Source organism: Myotis lucifugus, unplaced genomic scaffold, assembly GCF_000147115.1.
Source record: "Myotis lucifugus unplaced genomic scaffold, Myoluc2.0 scaffold_262, whole genome shotgun sequence".
NCBI lineage: Eukaryota > Metazoa > Chordata > Mammalia > Chiroptera > Vespertilionidae > Myotis > Myotis lucifugus.
This window is the reverse complement of record NW_005871310.1, coordinates 391,297-407,056: the sequence shown is the minus strand read 5'-3', so window position 1 is coordinate 407,056 and position 15,760 is coordinate 391,297. Positions and strand designations below refer to the sequence as shown.

Here is a 15,760-nt window from a genome sequence, read left to right as displayed (position 1 = left end):
CTCTGGGCCTCAGTGTCCCCTTTCAGCCCTACTGCCCTTTGATGGTAGCGGCTTCCCTGAGAGCTGTTGCTAGAGGCAAGGGGAGCCCGTAGAGCGGTGCTACTGGTGTCCACTGGCAAGATCTCCCGCCTCTGGGGTCCGTCACCATCTCGCAGAACTGACCGCGCAAAGGCAGTTCAGAGCCTGCCCGGCTCTCGCGGCGTCACCCGCTTTAGGTGAACAAGCCTGAACTGGCTGCGAGCCCGACAGAAGTGATGAGAAGTCTCGGGCTTAAGGACACTCATTTACTAACATATTTTTTTTCTTTAAAATTGCTGCTTTAGATAGTGTATTCTAGCTACTTTACTAAATCTTTCCTAATAGTAACAGAAAACTGGAGCTGGAGCAAGACCGAACGAGACATAGCACACTCTCCATGTGCTTTGTTCTCACTCCCTGTCGGGAGCCTATTCTTTCCTTTCTCTCTGGCTTTGGGCTTCATAAGATCCCGAGTCGGTACCAGTGCCCAGCTGCTCAGCTCAGACAGCAGCGGCCTCGCGGGCCCTGCTCTGGGCTCCGGTTGCCTCGGCCTCATGGCCTTACCTGATACTAATCCAACGACAGACACTTCTCGCCCAAAGTGAAAACTCCTTTTAGCATCCCTTTCCCTACATAGTCCAAATAGAAAAAAAAAAAAAAGTAAAAGCCAGTCTCTGTATGTCTCTCTTCTTTTCCCTGTCCTGGTCCATGGTGAGGCCTGTTTCCAACCAGCACAATACGTTTCCTTTCACTCCTGACCTCCCCTCAGCTTGTCCGCGGCCAGTATAACTGATCAGGTCCTTGCTAGAAAAGGTCCCTGCTGGTTTTCCTGACGCCTCCAGGCTCGCGCCCCCCTTACCCCCACCCCCACCGAAGCTCTCCTGACCTGAGGCAGGCTCGCGCCCCCCCTTACCCCCAGAATGACACCACTCACTGCCATCGCTCACACTGCCACCGCTCACACTGCCACCGCTCACACTGCCACCGCTCACACTGCCATCGCTCACACTGCCATCAAGTACCACTGAGTGTCCAGGCCTCCAGTCTCCCTTCTTCCCTGCAGCAGCCACAGGAAGCCTGGGGTGTTCCCCTTCTTCTCATGCCCCAGGAAGAAGCTGAGGAAGGGACTGGATAGGGCTGAAGTCTTCATGTTGGCCTGGAACCTCATTTCTCCACCCGGACAGCTGGGTCAGAAGGGGAGGCAGTGCTGGAGGCCATGGGGTGGAGTAGGTGTGAAGAGAATTCTCCCTCCCTCTCACTTATTCTGACCCCAGGAAGGAGACACTGAGCCGAGGGAAGGGGCTGGGGTGCAGGTATGAGCCCCACCATCTGTTCTCCCCACCAGGTGTTTATCTCTGTGGATGACCTGGAGCCCCCGAAGCCCCCCGGCACGGAGGAGTGCAGACCAGAGCCCGAGGAGGAACCCGGAGCAGGGCCCCCGGGCACCGCCGTGGTGGAGCAGCAGCAGTCAGTGGAGTTTGATTCTCCAGACTCAGGACTGCCTTCCTCTCGCAATTATTCCGTGGCCTCAGGCATCCAGTCGAGCATAGACGAGGGGCCGAGTGTGGGCTTCGAGGAGGACTGCGGTGGGGAGGAAGGCTCCGACGGGCCGGAACCTGCGGTCCACGCTTTCTCCGAGCCCCAGGATCCCAGCCAGGAGAAGGCCTCTCCGGCCGGCGAGCTGGAGGCCGGGGAGGAGCTGGCGGCTGTGTGCGCTGCTGCCTACACTGTATGTGGACAGTCCCAGGCACTGTTCTCAGCTGGCCCCAGAGCCCTCCTGCCATCCCAAGGCTTGGGGACAGGCTGGCGGGTGGAAGGTGGGGTGCCTATCTTGGAGGGCCTGGAGCCCGTCTCTCAGCGCCCCAGAGGACTCTGTTCGCTGAGTCCTTGGCTCCCTGCCTTTCCTGCTTTCCTTGTGGGCATCACCTCAGGCCCCAGCTTACCCTGAGGGCCTTCCACTCTTTCAGATAGAACTATTGGACACCGTGGCCTTAAACCTGCACCGCATAGACAAGGATGTGCAGCGATGTGACCGCAACTACTGGTACTTCTCACCCCCCAACCTCGAGAGGCTCAGAGACATCATGTGCAGGTGCCATTGTCGGGCAGGGCTCAGGGTGGGCGGCAGGGACCCTGCTCAGTGAGGTTAGGTCAGCAGTGCCCTGCCCCCTCGCTGCACCAGCATCGCACTGGACTCCCTCTGGGGGGAACACTTCCTCCTGCAGTGCCCCTGCCCCGCCCTCTTCATCACAGGTTTTTCAGGAAGCCTTCCCGTTTTCCCTCACTCCGGGGCTCCCCCGCCCCGCCCCAGCCTTGTCTCTGTCCCTGACCCGCTGCGTGCCTTGAAGACAGGGCTAGTTGTTCACCGTGGTACTCCCAGTGCTTAGGGTCCCGGAAGGCTGACTTCTGGGTAGCAGGCTACTCTAAGCCCCATCTCCCTGGGGACCCCTGAGGGGATGGGGACTGGCACACACCTACAGCGACTCTGTCCCTGGGATTCCAGCTACGTGTGGGAACACCTGGACGTGGGCTATGTGCAGGGCATGTGTGATCTGCTGGCGCCGCTCCTCGTCATCCTTGATAATGGTGAGGGATGGGGCCGGGGAGGGGGGAGTTCCCACAGTGGCATGCACCTCGGGCATGGGGGCGGGGTTGACATAAGCTGGAGAAGAAAAGAAAACTGCCAGGTCTAGACGGGTAGGAATATTCGCCTGCCCTGTGGCCTCATTCATGTCTCCCCTCAGATCAGCTGACCTACAGCTGTTTCAGCCACCTCATGAAGAGGATGAGCCAGAACTTCCCCAATGGGGGCGCCATGGACACCCACTTTGCTAACATGCGCTCCCTCATCCAGGTGAGGACTGTGGCTGCTCGTGGGCACGTGACCAGGCACCACTGGGCTTGTCCGTCTTCCACAAGGAGGCCAGGGAGTGGTCCAAAAATTTCTTTTATATATAAGCTTAATTTCTTTCATTTAAAAAAACACACACACACATTTCCCCCCCAATTAATGGTTGAAATAGAAGCTCACAGTAGTTAATGTGGGCTGCTATTCCTGGCTCTGGTGTTCCAGGCGGGGAAGCCCCATGTGGGGTTGAGACCCCATGCTTCCCAGCTTCTTTCTGCAGCTGAGATAGCCCTTCAGAGTCTCAGCCGCCACACGTGGGAGTAGGGCCAGCCCTTTTCACGTCTCTGCCCTTCCTTCCTACCAGTCTCCTGTGGCTTCTTCCATCAGTCCTTGGTAATAAGACTTCTGTTCATTTGGTTATTCAGATTGTTTTATAATTTAGTTGTAATTCCAGTTGGGACCTGGGAGGAGGTGAGCGTAACTTTCACCTACTCTGCTGCCATCTTGGATCCCCCTTGACATTCAATATTATATTAGTTTCAGGTGTACGGCATAGTGGTTAGACACATTCCTAACTTTTGAAGCATGGTGATGCCCCCATAAGGCTGGTACCCACCTGGCACCATACATAGTTATTACAGTGTTACCGACTATATTCCCTATGCTGTAGTTTACATCCTCATGACTGTTTGGTTACTACCAATTTGTACCTCTTAATCCCTTCAACTTTTCCACTCAGCCCCCCAACCCCTCCCATCTGGCAACCATCAGTTTGTTCTCCGTATCTATGGGTTTGTTTCTGAAAACACATTGTTTTCACTGTTAAAAATGGAGAGGAATGTCAATATGTGAATGCTTGTGCTCATGAAAGTTCTGGTGAATAGTATGGGTGATGAAGTCAAACACCCAGAGCCCTGGCCAGGTGGCTCAGTTGGTTGGAGCATTGTACACCAAAAGGTTGCAGATTGGAACCCCAGTCAGGACACATGCCTAGAGTGAGGGTTCAATCCCTGGTCGGTGTGCATACAGGAGGTAACCAATCAATTTACCATCTCTCACATTGATGTTTCTCTCTCTCTCTCTCTCTCTCTCTCTCTCTCTCTTTCTCTCCCTCCCTCCCTCCCTCAAAAATCAATAAACATATCCTTGGGTAAGGATAAAAAAAGAAAAAGAAAAATGGTAAAACTCCAAAAAGACTACAACCCAGAGAGATAGTGGCGCCACAGTGGAAGGGGCCTGGTGGAGGGTGGGGGCAGCAGGGACAGGCGCCACAGCAGAAGGGGCCTTCTCTCTTTTCCCACTCACACAAGAGGCACATCAGCTCAGTCCTTCTCTCTTTCCCACTCACACAAGATCCTGGACTCAGAGCTGTTTGAACTGATGCATCAGAATGGAGACTACACCCATTTCTACTTCTGTTACCGCTGGTTCCTGCTGGATTTTAAGAGAGGTGAGAGGAGGGTTGGACGGCAGGCCTAGGGTCAGGGGGTGGGTGACCCTTTTGCCCCAAAGTCATTGGTCCTGGACCCTAACTGAACTTTGGAACCACTTGGGGAACTTTTTATTTTTATTTTTTAATATATTTATTGATTTCAGAGAGGAAGGGAGAAGGAGAGAGAGATAGAAACATCAATGATGAGAGAATCATTGATCGGCTGCCTCCTGCACGCCCCATGGGGATTGAGCCCATAACCCAGGCATGGGCCCTTGGCCGGAATCGAACCTGGGACCCTTCAGTCCACAGGCTGACGCTCTATCCACTGAGCCAAGCCGGCTAGGGCAACCTGGGGAACTTTTTAGAAACACCAATGCTCTAGGCCAGGGGTCGGCAAACTCATTAGTCAACAGAGCCAAATATCAACAGTACAACGATTAAAATTTCTTTTGAGAGCCAAATTTTTTAAACTTAAACTATATAGGTAGGTACATTGTTATTAACTTAATTAGGGTACTCCTAAGGCTTAGGAAGAGCCACACTCAAGGGGCCAAAAAGCCGCATGTGGCTCGGGAGCCGCAGTTTGCCGACCACGGCTCTAGGCTCTACCGGGCCTCAGACTACTAGTGTGGCTGGCTGCCTGGGCATCGAGATTTTAAAAGCTCTTTAGGTGACTCCAAAGGGAAGACAGGGTGGAAAATCACCCTCAGGCAGCGGCGTTTGGTGCTGTTTTCCAACCAAATCCCCTCTGTGCACCAAGGTTTCTAAAAGCAGAGCTGCTTTAGCTGAAGAGAGGAGTAGAGTCCACAGGGGCCTCATAAGCAGGAATTACCAAGGAGAAGGGCAGGGTCTTGGCCTGACGCATGGAGCCCACCCGCTCTTGGACCCGGCTGCGTAATGGAGAGAACCCCAGAACTTAGGCCCTTGGAGCTCTGTCTCCATATGTGGCCCCATTGGAGGCCACGGTGGCCAGACTCAGCCTTAGTCCTTTTTTGTCCCCAGAGCTGCTATATGAGGACGTGTTTGCGGTGTGGGAGGTGATCTGGGCGGCCCAGCACATCTCATCAGAGCACTTTGTCCTATTCATTGCCCTGGCCCTGGTGGAGGCCTACCGTGAGATTATCCGTGACAACAACATGGACTTCACCGACATCATCAAGTTCTTCAATGGTAGGAGCTTGTCCAGCCATCTGGCTGTCCCCAACAAGGGGATAGGGGCCTCCACTCCTGGCCTGGGCAGGGTTGGAGAGGCTCAGAAATACCGAGTCCCCTCCCCGTGCACAGATGTCGGGAGTCCAGCAGGTGGGAATGGAGTAGGGTGGGCAGCCATAGGGCTCCTCCCAGATGCTTGCCCTCGCTCCGGCATCCCCACAGTTACCCATGTTTCCTCCAGAACGAGCTGAGCATCACGATGCCCAGGAGATCCTGCGGATTGCCCGGGACCTCGTCCACAAGGTGCAGATGCTCATAGAGAACAAGTGAGGGCCCGGAGGCAGCAGCCAGCCAGAGCCTAGGCTCCTGGCCCTGGGCTCCGTGGGGAGAGGTGCAGGGGCGCACAGTAGAGACTGCCCCACCTCTCAGCCAACCCTGCCTGCCCAGCTGTGTTCCTAACAAAGTGTGAGCCTGGGATCCGACTCCGGGCAGTTCTGGCCCTGAAGGGCAAGTCAGGGGCCAGGGTACCCTCAGGTCAGGCCCAGGAGGGGAAGGGGCAGCCTCAGGGAGCAGCTGACCTGGGGAACACCTACTCTGCTTCCTTCTCAAACACCTGGAAATAGCCCCACTGCCCCTGCAGCCTCAGCCTGAGTGCCCCATGCCCTCTCCTGGGTCAGCCTGGGGCCCTGTCGAGTCACCAGGCCTATAGTTGCCTGGGCCCCACTGGTGAGGGTCATGTGAGGCAAGGGGACTCTGTTGTATTTCTTCTGAGAGTCCCTTTGTAGGCCCAGTGCATGTGTGTGCACCAATCCCAGTCGGGGCAGCCAGGATGGCTGCGAGTTTGGGCGTGTTTCCTGGGCCACCTTCCAGGCCCTCCTCTGAGACGGGCAGAGCAGCCCACCTCAGCAGCACTGCCACTGCCTTTGGCCACCTGAGGTGACCCCATGCCCTCCCCTAGCCCGTACAGTGCACCCACGTGTATCTGTACAGTCTCACTCCTGCCACCTCGCTCTTGCTTTATGCATTAGATGCATCCCTGAAAACTGTATACACGACACTTTGCCAGCCGGAGGATCTGGAATGTGGTTGGAGCACTTTCTCTCAAGAGGAATCCCAGGTGATTCCTTAGGGAGGGGATCCTATCACAGCCTCCTCTCAAAGGTGGCCCCAAAACTTGGGGGCAGCCCATCGTCTATCCCAGGCATCCGCTGAGTCCTAAGGCTGGAAGGAGGAGGTGCCTGGGTCTCTCTTGTTTGTTGCTGGTGAAAAGCAAGGTTAGCTCTGCCTTCCACATGCTTCTCAGGATGTCCAGAGGCCTAAGGACCCAGAAACCCCCATGGGAGAGCCTCACTCGTGAGGGGAGGTGTCATGCTGCTTGTTCTGCCATCCCCACCCCCAGCCCCCCACACATGCAGGCTGGGCCTTGCCCCAGGGCCAGGAGGCTACTCTGCCACAGGGCCTGGGGCCTGCCCAGCAACCACTAAGGGCTGGAGACTTCCTGCATTTGAGAAACAGAAAAGGACCCAGCAGCTTTTCTGCATCCAGCACAGCCCCCGCCCCTCCCAGCCCACCCCTGTCCCAGGCACTGCACGGCCTGTTTGGGGGCCAGCCCGCCCCATTGCCCACTCTGTCTGTGAGTCCTCAGCCCCCACCAAGCACGGTGGCCATTGTGTGCCTGCTTAGTGACTCAGTGGTTTGTGAGGAGCAGAGTGTGTATGATTTTTGGCTCAGAAACTATACTCTTCAGTGTAACAAACCAATAAACACAGCATTGGCAATGCTCGAGGCTCTGGGGGCTGCTTGTGGGCTGGTGCTGGACAGCGAGTGACTGTGTGCGGGAATTCTGTCATCTCCACAACAGAACAGTAAAGAAGGCCAACCCCATGAGGCAAGGATGGCGGAAAGAGAAAACCAAATTTTCCGAAAGAGGGGGACCTCGGCGATGGGCTGGTTGGGGTGGGGATAATAGGTAGACCCAAGGAGAACCCTTAGAGCCAGCAGTCCCATCTCAGACTGACCAATGGCCTCTGCTCCCCTAGATTAGTGTAGGTCCTTTTCCCACGCCTTCCGCAGCCTGGCCTCCCTAATAGCTATAATGATAAGCTGGGGCCTCCCAGCCCCTCCAGCCAATGGGGAGAGACCCCACTCACTGAGCACTGTCTTTGAGACGTCTGCTTCAAACTTAGGGGGAGCCTCAAGAGAAGTCAAACCTGCTGAGGCGTGGAAAGGGCCCCTGACTACGCCCTGAATGGGCTTCCGGAACTAGAAGGTTGGGTCAGCTGAAGGGAATGCGTGTGTGGATAGGAGCAGGGAGTGTGAGGAGAGCAAACATCATCCCTCCAACTCTGTAAGTGACTTCCTCTTTCACAGAGCGAGCAGAGCTGCTAAATGGAAGCTCCTGGATTCTTACTTGGGATTTTTGTTTCCCGTTGCCCTGGCCATAGGCCCCTCTCTTGCAGGCTCCAGCTGAGCTGGGGTGGGAGTCTGTGCTTTGAGTGCAGGGAGGGGAGTTTCTGCCAACCCTTACGATATAGTGATAGCTCTCAGATGATGCTGGGTCATCATTACCAGGGGCAGTCTTCATCTCTGTCCCAGTGCTGGGCATGGTGTCTGACACTGAGAGGGCGCGCAGGAAATGATTAAGTTTAAGGGTTGGCCTTCCCTATCAGTGGTTCTCAGCCTTCTGGCCCTTTAAATACAGTTCCTCATGTTGTGACCCAACCATAAAATTATTTTCGTTGCTACTTCATAACTGTAATGTTGCTACTGTTATGAATCGTCATGTAAATATCTGATATGCAGGATGGTCTTAGGCGACCCCCGTGAAAGGGTCGTTTGACCGCCAAAGGGGTCGAGACCCACGGGTTGAGAACCGCTGCCTTAATTGAAGGCACCCATCTCTCCCTGGAGCTACCAGTAGAGGGAGCCAGCATCTCACAAGTGAAAAGGGCTGGAGGAATTGTGGGGCACTGTCTGGCCTTTTGAGGATGGCTTTTCTTCAAATAATGGTACCCCAATACATTAGTGGCCACCACTACCTTCCCTGAGGATGACATCACACACACACACACACACACGCCCTACATCCCTGGACTCACCCTCCAAAGAGAAACTGAGTCAGTACCCCAGGCTGGGGCTGGGAGTGGGGCAGGTGTCAGGGAGTTAAGCAAGGCAGGATGAAGCAGCCTGCCTGGTCTATAGTTAGGCCCAGCTAATTGCTCCCTCACCTCCCCACTTCTTCCTGAGACAGCCTGCCAAAGGGCCGGTTCCCCTAAACTGGGAAGATGTAGTTACAGGGACAAAGATTTTCCAAAACCTGGTTTGCAGGCCACCTTAGAACATGGTTTTGACCTCTTCCTCTTCTTGTTCCCTCCCCTGAAAGGACAGCCACATGGACTCCCAGTTGACCTGTCCTAACCTCTACCCCATGAATGCTTCCCCTCCTCACCTTCTTTTCCATTGGAACTTTCATGCGTTAAGATCCCCCAGTTGTACAGCAGGCCCCAGGGCGGGATGGCACTGCTCGGGGAGAACCCTGCACGAGTGAGGTCTGACTGAAGCTACACAAGGTCCCAGGCTGGCTGTGTCTCTAACGTCACTTAGCCATCTCAAACCTGTTACTTTTTCTGCCAGAATGGGGCTAGTTCTTGGCTTTACTTCACTGTTGTTATGAGATAAAACAAGATAGTGTTTGTAAAATGGTTTGAGGAAGTACTGGAAAAGCATAAGGAAGACCAGAACTGCAGTTCTGGGAGCTTGTTGATGATTCGACACCGGGATCAGAACGGGAAGGTCTCTACCTTCTTCTAAAATTGACCAGCACCGAAGCTGCTTGAGGACCATCCCCCAAACACCAACAGGGAAAGGGACCTGCTGCTTCTTGCTGGAGGTCTCTGCCTCCTTTTGCCACAAAAGGACCCAGATGCTGCGGGCTGGCAGCTCCATCTCCGGTTTCAGTGCAGGTTTATTTCAATTTTATATTTTATTCCAGGCAAGTGCTTATTACATGGATAGTATTCATGTCTCAATACCTAAAGTCTTGGAGCATGAACAGCCACTAGAATACAGTTCAATAGTAAAAATACAATATGTACAAAAGTAGGGTTTTTTGTAATTTTTTTCCCACACAGCAGATGTATCCAAACACATAAAAATCTCTACAGTCTGGGGTCACTACGATTTATATTTCAGGAAACAGAGACACAGTGACCGAGTCCTCACTGTAAACAAGGGCCACCTCTTTGGGGGACGGGGGTGGGATCCTGGGATGGGGGAGCAGCAGCTGTTCCTGGAGAGAGCAGGGGTTCTGGTGACCCCCGCCCCCGTTTCCCTCCAGGCGTTCCCTGCCCTTCTTTGGCCCCCCCAGGGAACCAACCTCCCCCTCTCCCCGAGGTAAAGATTCCCAGCCAGTGAGCCACTCTGAACATCAAAAAGTAAAACACGCATGAGAGGTAAGATGTGTGTGTGCGCACGTCCCCCAGGCTGGAAGGGCTGGGGAGGGGAGGGGAGGGGAGGGGCAGGGCAGGCGGTCCCACAGGGTGAGGACAGATGTGGTCCTGATAGCTCTCAGAAGGGAGATGCCCGGAGGGCTGGGCGGCTGCCCTCTCGGGCACAGTCACAGCATTCACAAACAACAAGAACAGCAACACCCATCGTCACCAGTCTGGACATAGTCATTCGGCACTAGATTCAGAGCCCCCACTGCTGGGGACGGAGAGGGGCACGGGCAGCGGGCGGATGAGGTATCTGTGCAGGCCCGAGGGGCGACTGGCTGACACAAGTTTTAACTCTGGACCAGCCTCAGGATGTAGGGAGGTGAACGGAGCTGAGGAGAGGCGGTTCACCATGTTCCGGACTCTTCCCTGGGCACCAGGCCTGCCCTTCTCCCTGTTCTTTCCATTGTAATCACATCGGGAGTGGAACTGGCTCCAGAGGACCTGGGTGGTGCTAGCGGCTGCAAGTGCAGGAAGGCAGCAAGCTTGTGAGGTGGGAGCGCTGCGTGGGGCTGGGGGCCGAATGGGACTCTCCCTGGAGGCCTCTAAGGCATCTGAAAGGCCTTCCCTTCCCCCGCCCCCAGGAGAGACGGGAGAAAGTCCCCTGGGAGGGCTCCAGGACCAGGGAGGAACTGAAAGGGAGTTCTTAGGCATATAAATCTATTCAAGACCTCTGCGGGGGCCTCCAGAGGATCCTGGGCCCCAACCTGTCAGTGCAAACTTCACACCTAGGGACACTCTCGTCCTCTCCACACTGAAAGGCCATTGGTGTGTCCAGGTGGGGAGCCAAGTGTGCACGCGTGTGTAATGGTGTGTCTGACACAAGGCCACTTGTAATAAATACCTACATAAAAAGAGACCCCGCCCAGCCGGAGTGGCTCAGTGGTTGAGCATCGACCTATGAACCAGGTCATGGTTCGATTCCCAGTCAGGGCACATGCCTGGGTTGGGGCTCAATCCCCAGTTGGGGGTATGCAGGAGGCAGCCAATCAATGATTCTCTCTCATCATTGATGTTTCTGTCTCTCCCTCCCTCTCCAAAATTAATAAAAATATATTAGGAAAATAAAAAAAGTCGAAGTCTGCCAAGGCGGAGGCAGGGAAAACAGCATCCCCTACACACCAGCTCCCCTCACTCCTCTCCACCCCAAGCTCAGCCCTGCCCTTGGCCCAACTAAGGACCTTTCCTCAGAGGAAGGCGGTGGCACACAGAAGCCCCCACCAGGGTTCACTCAGTAACGCCCACTGGAGAAAGGGCAACGTTCGGGGCGGAGATGACGCTAGAGACAGTTGTTGGGGCAGAAGCAGCAGCCCTGCAACAGCCCGGCTCTGCTCCCTCTACAGGTGCTCAGCGCCTCCGTGGGAAAGGGCTGGGAGCCGAGAGGAACCCCTGCCGTTTCACTTCCTAATTGCCTCAACAGTGTGGCTTCAGGCTCCTGGAACCCAGACCAGATGTTGTTCCATGTCTCCCAGGTGGCACCCCCAGGTACCCATCCTCAGGGGAGTGCAGAGCACTAAGCAGAGGCCAGTGAATCGGGGGAGTGACAGCCTTCTGGAAGCCAAAAGCCACACCTAGGGATGGGAACAGGGGTCCAGAGCAGCTCTCAGTCCAGACCCAGGCTGGGGACGGTGGGGACGATGGGACAGCCAAACCCCTTCTCCCCCACCCCACCCCACCCTCAGCCTGCCCTCTTGAGGTCAGGAGCCCAGTGGTAAGGGGTGAAAGGCTCAGAAACTTGGCAACAGCTTGGGTTTGGTTTACTGTTGGTAGAAAATCCTAACTAGTTCTGCTGTAAGCAATCAGTGACTGCAACTGGGTTGGCGCGCCCCAGGCTGGGGCACCCACCTGTCTGCGTAGGACTCCAGACAGCCACTTCCTAGGACTTCTCACCTGTACTCAGAATAGGGCCCACAGTGCTCCCCAACTTTCTGAGCCAAGTTGCTTCAGTTCAATTCCTCCTCTTTCCCCTCCATAGGCCTGGGAAGAGAGGCTGAGGCTCAGGAGGGAGGGCCCAGATCCTCAGCCACATCACCAGACAGAGCAATAGCAGCAGCAGCACAGGAAGGCAGCAGGGGAGGGAGAAGGCAGAGAACATGACATCCACATCAAACTGTTTCAGGGGACAGGACGGGGAGGCAGGAACAGCACCAGGCTGAATCGGCAGCACGTCCACCAGAGCGTCTCTCATCACTTTACCAAGTCCTAGTGCAGTGAACTAACCCCCTGCCCTGTGCCCAGCTCCCTGGGGTGGCCCCTCCCTCCCCTGGCTCAGAGTCTCTGCACCCCCTTCCCCTAGGAGGCCTGGGGGTGGGGGTGGGTGGGGTGGGCCTGGGCCGGACTGGAATGTGTGGAGCTGGTGGGAGAGTGTGGGGACAGGTTCCCCTTCTTGCCCCCACTGGGGGCCTCTGAGTGGCCTCCTCCTCAAGCCAGCTTGAGTGTGCTGACCGGGAAGGAGGGCATGGTGACCATGGTCACAGGGTTGAGCACTGTCTGGCCCACCAGCTGGGGGTGGTGCACCACCTGAGCCCCCACGGCTGGCTTTGCCATGACGGTGGTGGGGGGCCCCAGCCCAGCTGTGCCATTCACTTGCTGGTGCGAGAGGGTGTGGGCAATGTGGCTCACCGCCACGGGCTGGCTCACTGCCACAGGCTGTGGGTACAGGGGAAGCTGGGAGCCAAGGTGGGCCACGTGGTTAAGGGTGGCAGGGTGCACTGTGATGTGGCCAATAGGGGGTGTGGCAGGTGCCAGCTGCACAGCAGGGCTGGGGGCTGAGGGGGCAATGTGGGCGATGTGCTTGCCGCCTGGCCCCTGGAGAACGTGGTTCACAGTCTGGATGACTGAGGCGTGGGTGGTGGCTGTGTGGGCGATGACCGTGGAGCCTCCCCCAGATGCAGCCATCAAATGGGCTGGAGCTGGTACCAGCGTCTGGGCAGGGGCAGCTGGTGGGGGAGGAGGAGCCGGCAGAGGTGTCTTCTGCTGTGGTGGCGGCTGCTGCCCAGGCAGATGGGCTGGAGACAGGGCCACAGGCTGGGAGTGGGCGTGTGGGTGGGGAGGCAGAGGCACAGGGGCGGTGCTGGGCGGTGGCTTCGGCAGCTCCGGGTGGGGGCGATGGCTCAGCTTGGGTAGGCCCAGGCCGGCCTGGTCCTCCTCCATATCCTCATCTATGTTGTCCTCGCCCTCTGTGGGGACACAAGGACAGGGACAGGTCAGAGGGCTTGGAAACACAAGGCTGGAGAAACAGATGCCCCTGGGGCCTGGGGACATCATGGGGCTGGGAGGGGAGGGCATCTTTTCCAGCAGGCAAACGCCTGGCCAGGGAGCCTGACATCTGAGAGGTGGGGCTCACCAGAGGCAGTAGAGGTGGAAGCCTGGTCGTCCTCGGGCTGGCCTGTCTGTCGGAGCACACGGTCAATCTCTAGCACGTCCATCCACTGGCTCAGCTCATGTTTGAGCTCCGCTAACCGCTGCTGCGTGGCGATCTTCTCCCGCGCCAGCCGCTCCATCTCATGCTCATATTCCTTCTCCTTCCTCTTCAGGGACTGGAGAGCAGGGCAAGGAAAAGCAGGACACCCTGAGCAGCAACCTTGGGGCCCACAGTACCGCGAACATCCCCCCACAGCCAACCTGCTTCCAGATCACCTGGTCCACAGGGGCAGGTCTGCAGTGACTAGGGGGCTGATGGGGGCTGCTCGAGACCACACCTGCCTCCTGGGCCATCCTCTGCCCAGGGAGGCCCAGTGTCCCAGGACTGTGGGCTCTCCGGCAGGTGTCATTAAGAGAAAGCACAGATCCAGGTCAGCGACTTCCCCTTCTCCACGTCAACTCTGGTCTGAAGGGCTTCGCTGCCTCTAGCCCCATCCACCCCCCTGGCAGCACCTCCCTCCATTCTGCAGATGACAAAAGGTGTCACAGATGTCTCGGGTATTGCCCAAGGCCTATACATACCACCATTCATACCATTATGTCACCCACTGATGCCGGAAGCTACCCTCCTGGGAACCCATTCCCCACAGAACCCCAAATGGGTCAGCCCTTTTCTCCACCTCATCATTCACTAGTCTACTTCAGTGTTCTTAGAGGATGACCCACTAGGCTTTGTAAAACCCCCACATTTCATCTCCTTGATCTGCCTCTATCTGGCCCCCAGCGGCTGCTGGCTCTGCACCTCCTCTCTGACCTCCTCGGTTACTCCCTGAGCCTCTGTTTTCACACTGCTCACAGCCCCTAGACTCCCCAGGCTGCTGAACCACCCTCAGCCCTGGAATGTGCTCCTCCTCTAACACCTGTACCTGAGTTGCAGTGACCAATGAGAAATGGCTCTCGGGGTGCTGGGCAGCATCGCTGACTTGACTGAGCACCCCTGGAGAGGCTTCTGTCTTTCCCACAGGTTCCGGGTCACTCTCACCGAGAAGCTGATGTCACCCACTTCGCTAAGAACACCCTTATGCAAGGTGCCATCTCTGCTTCAAGTTCTCCAGGGCCACAGGCGACCATATGCCCCTTAGGCTGACCCCTCACATAGGGGCTGGATGCCCCGTCTCTCAGACTGTGGCACTGCTCCCTATCAGAAGGGTCTCCAGTTTCCCTTTGCATGAGGCTTAATAGCAGCTCCAAAATGCCAGCTCATGTCCTATTTCTTGGCTGCCTTCCACTCCGAGTCTCAGCCATCCTCCATGACCTCCTGACTCTGAAACCATTAAACCAACCTAAGTTTCACAGGCCTCCCTGTTGCTGGCTTCTCCTCGGCCCACGCATGTCGTGACTGCTGGGTCAACCAGATGACACAGACAGTCCTGCCCTGCTACCTCCCGGGTCTCTTACCCGAACTGCTCTTGAGCTTCTAGCTTCCAAGGCTTGCCAGTCACGGCAGTGCAGAGCTCACTGGCTCTTCATAGACCAAACTCACCACTTGGTCTTGGTTTGCCTTTCCCAACCTCATGTATCCTGATGCTCACATGTGGCTCCTCCCTTCTCAGTCTTATCTGCTCGTGCTCCAAGACCACACTTGGGCCCCACCTCCTCCACGGCCCCCAACAGTACATCCTCCTGACAAACACCACATACCTGAGCATTTAATGAAACTGTCAGGGTACACTTAATCAGACAATGACTCACATCACAAAATATTTCATGTTTAGTTTTCCACCGCATACACACTGTCCTGCCTGACCCTGTGAGAGAAGGCAAGGACTCTCTGTAGTCCGCTCATATCCCCTGGCTACACCACCCAGGACAGAGCTGTGGATAGTGTCTCACTTGGCCGCAGGGGAAGAATCTGAGGATGGGAGTGTGTGAGCTCCCACCTCTATCCTGCCTCTCCCTTCATCTCAGGAGAACCACAGTCACCCATTAGATTTGAGTTTCTCGATTTCATTTCCTCAGGGCAGCCTCTCTTCACTGTTCACCTGCCCCTCTTGGGCATGGCAATGTCTTCAACTCTACCACCAACTAGGCCCAACTTCCCCACACTCCCTCCTACAGACCTTAATTCCTTACCTCACCAGTGAGATACCTCAAACCATTCGTGCCTGCCGCACAAAGCCCAGATACAGCCATGCTCGGTAGCAGCCCGAAACCTGGTAGCTTTACACTTCTGTAGCTGTCCCAGGCCACCCCCTTCTATCTTCTTGGCTTTGAGATTAACCTGCTTCTCCCCATATTTCTGCCAGAAAGACCCCCTCCTCTTACCCACACACACCTGTCTGGCTTCTCACCCAAAGAGGCCACTGCTAGACATGACATCAGTTGAGGCCACATAAAGGACAGGACCTGTGGTGAGTCAACCTCACTCCAATGCTGCTGCGGGCTGCAAGT

At 56.0% G+C, this 15,760-nt stretch overlaps 2 protein-coding genes across 2 annotated transcripts in view; one reads left to right on the top strand and one right to left on the bottom strand.

Annotated features, from left to right (window-relative positions):
* Positions 1 to 7,233, top strand: part of SGSM2 (small G protein signaling modulator 2) — a 36,618-nt gene extending 29,385 nt beyond the window's left edge. The window contains exons 17-25 of the mRNA XM_023762832.1: positions 938 to 1,036; positions 1,127 to 1,206; positions 1,308 to 1,747; positions 1,986 to 2,110; positions 2,522 to 2,604; positions 2,763 to 2,872; positions 4,220 to 4,316; positions 5,304 to 5,471; positions 5,695 to 7,233. Coding sequence (XP_023618600.1) covers positions 938 to 1,036; positions 1,127 to 1,206; positions 1,308 to 1,747; positions 1,986 to 2,110; positions 2,522 to 2,604; positions 2,763 to 2,872; positions 4,220 to 4,316; positions 5,304 to 5,471; positions 5,695 to 5,783 — 1,291 coding nt within the window. The 3' untranslated portion in view covers positions 5,784 to 7,233. The remainder of the gene's footprint in view (positions 1 to 937; positions 1,037 to 1,126; positions 1,207 to 1,307; positions 1,748 to 1,985; positions 2,111 to 2,521; positions 2,605 to 2,762; positions 2,873 to 4,219; positions 4,317 to 5,303; positions 5,472 to 5,694) is intronic.
* A 2,166-nt stretch (positions 7,234 to 9,399) lies between these two features.
* The window catches only part of MNT (MAX network transcriptional repressor), a 17,232-nt gene continuing 10,871 nt past the window's right edge, over positions 9,400 to 15,760 (bottom strand). The window contains 2 exon segments of the mRNA XM_023762831.1: positions 9,400 to 13,125; positions 13,293 to 13,576. Coding sequence (XP_023618599.1) covers positions 12,368 to 13,125; positions 13,293 to 13,576 — 1,042 coding nt within the window. The 3' untranslated portion in view covers positions 9,400 to 12,367.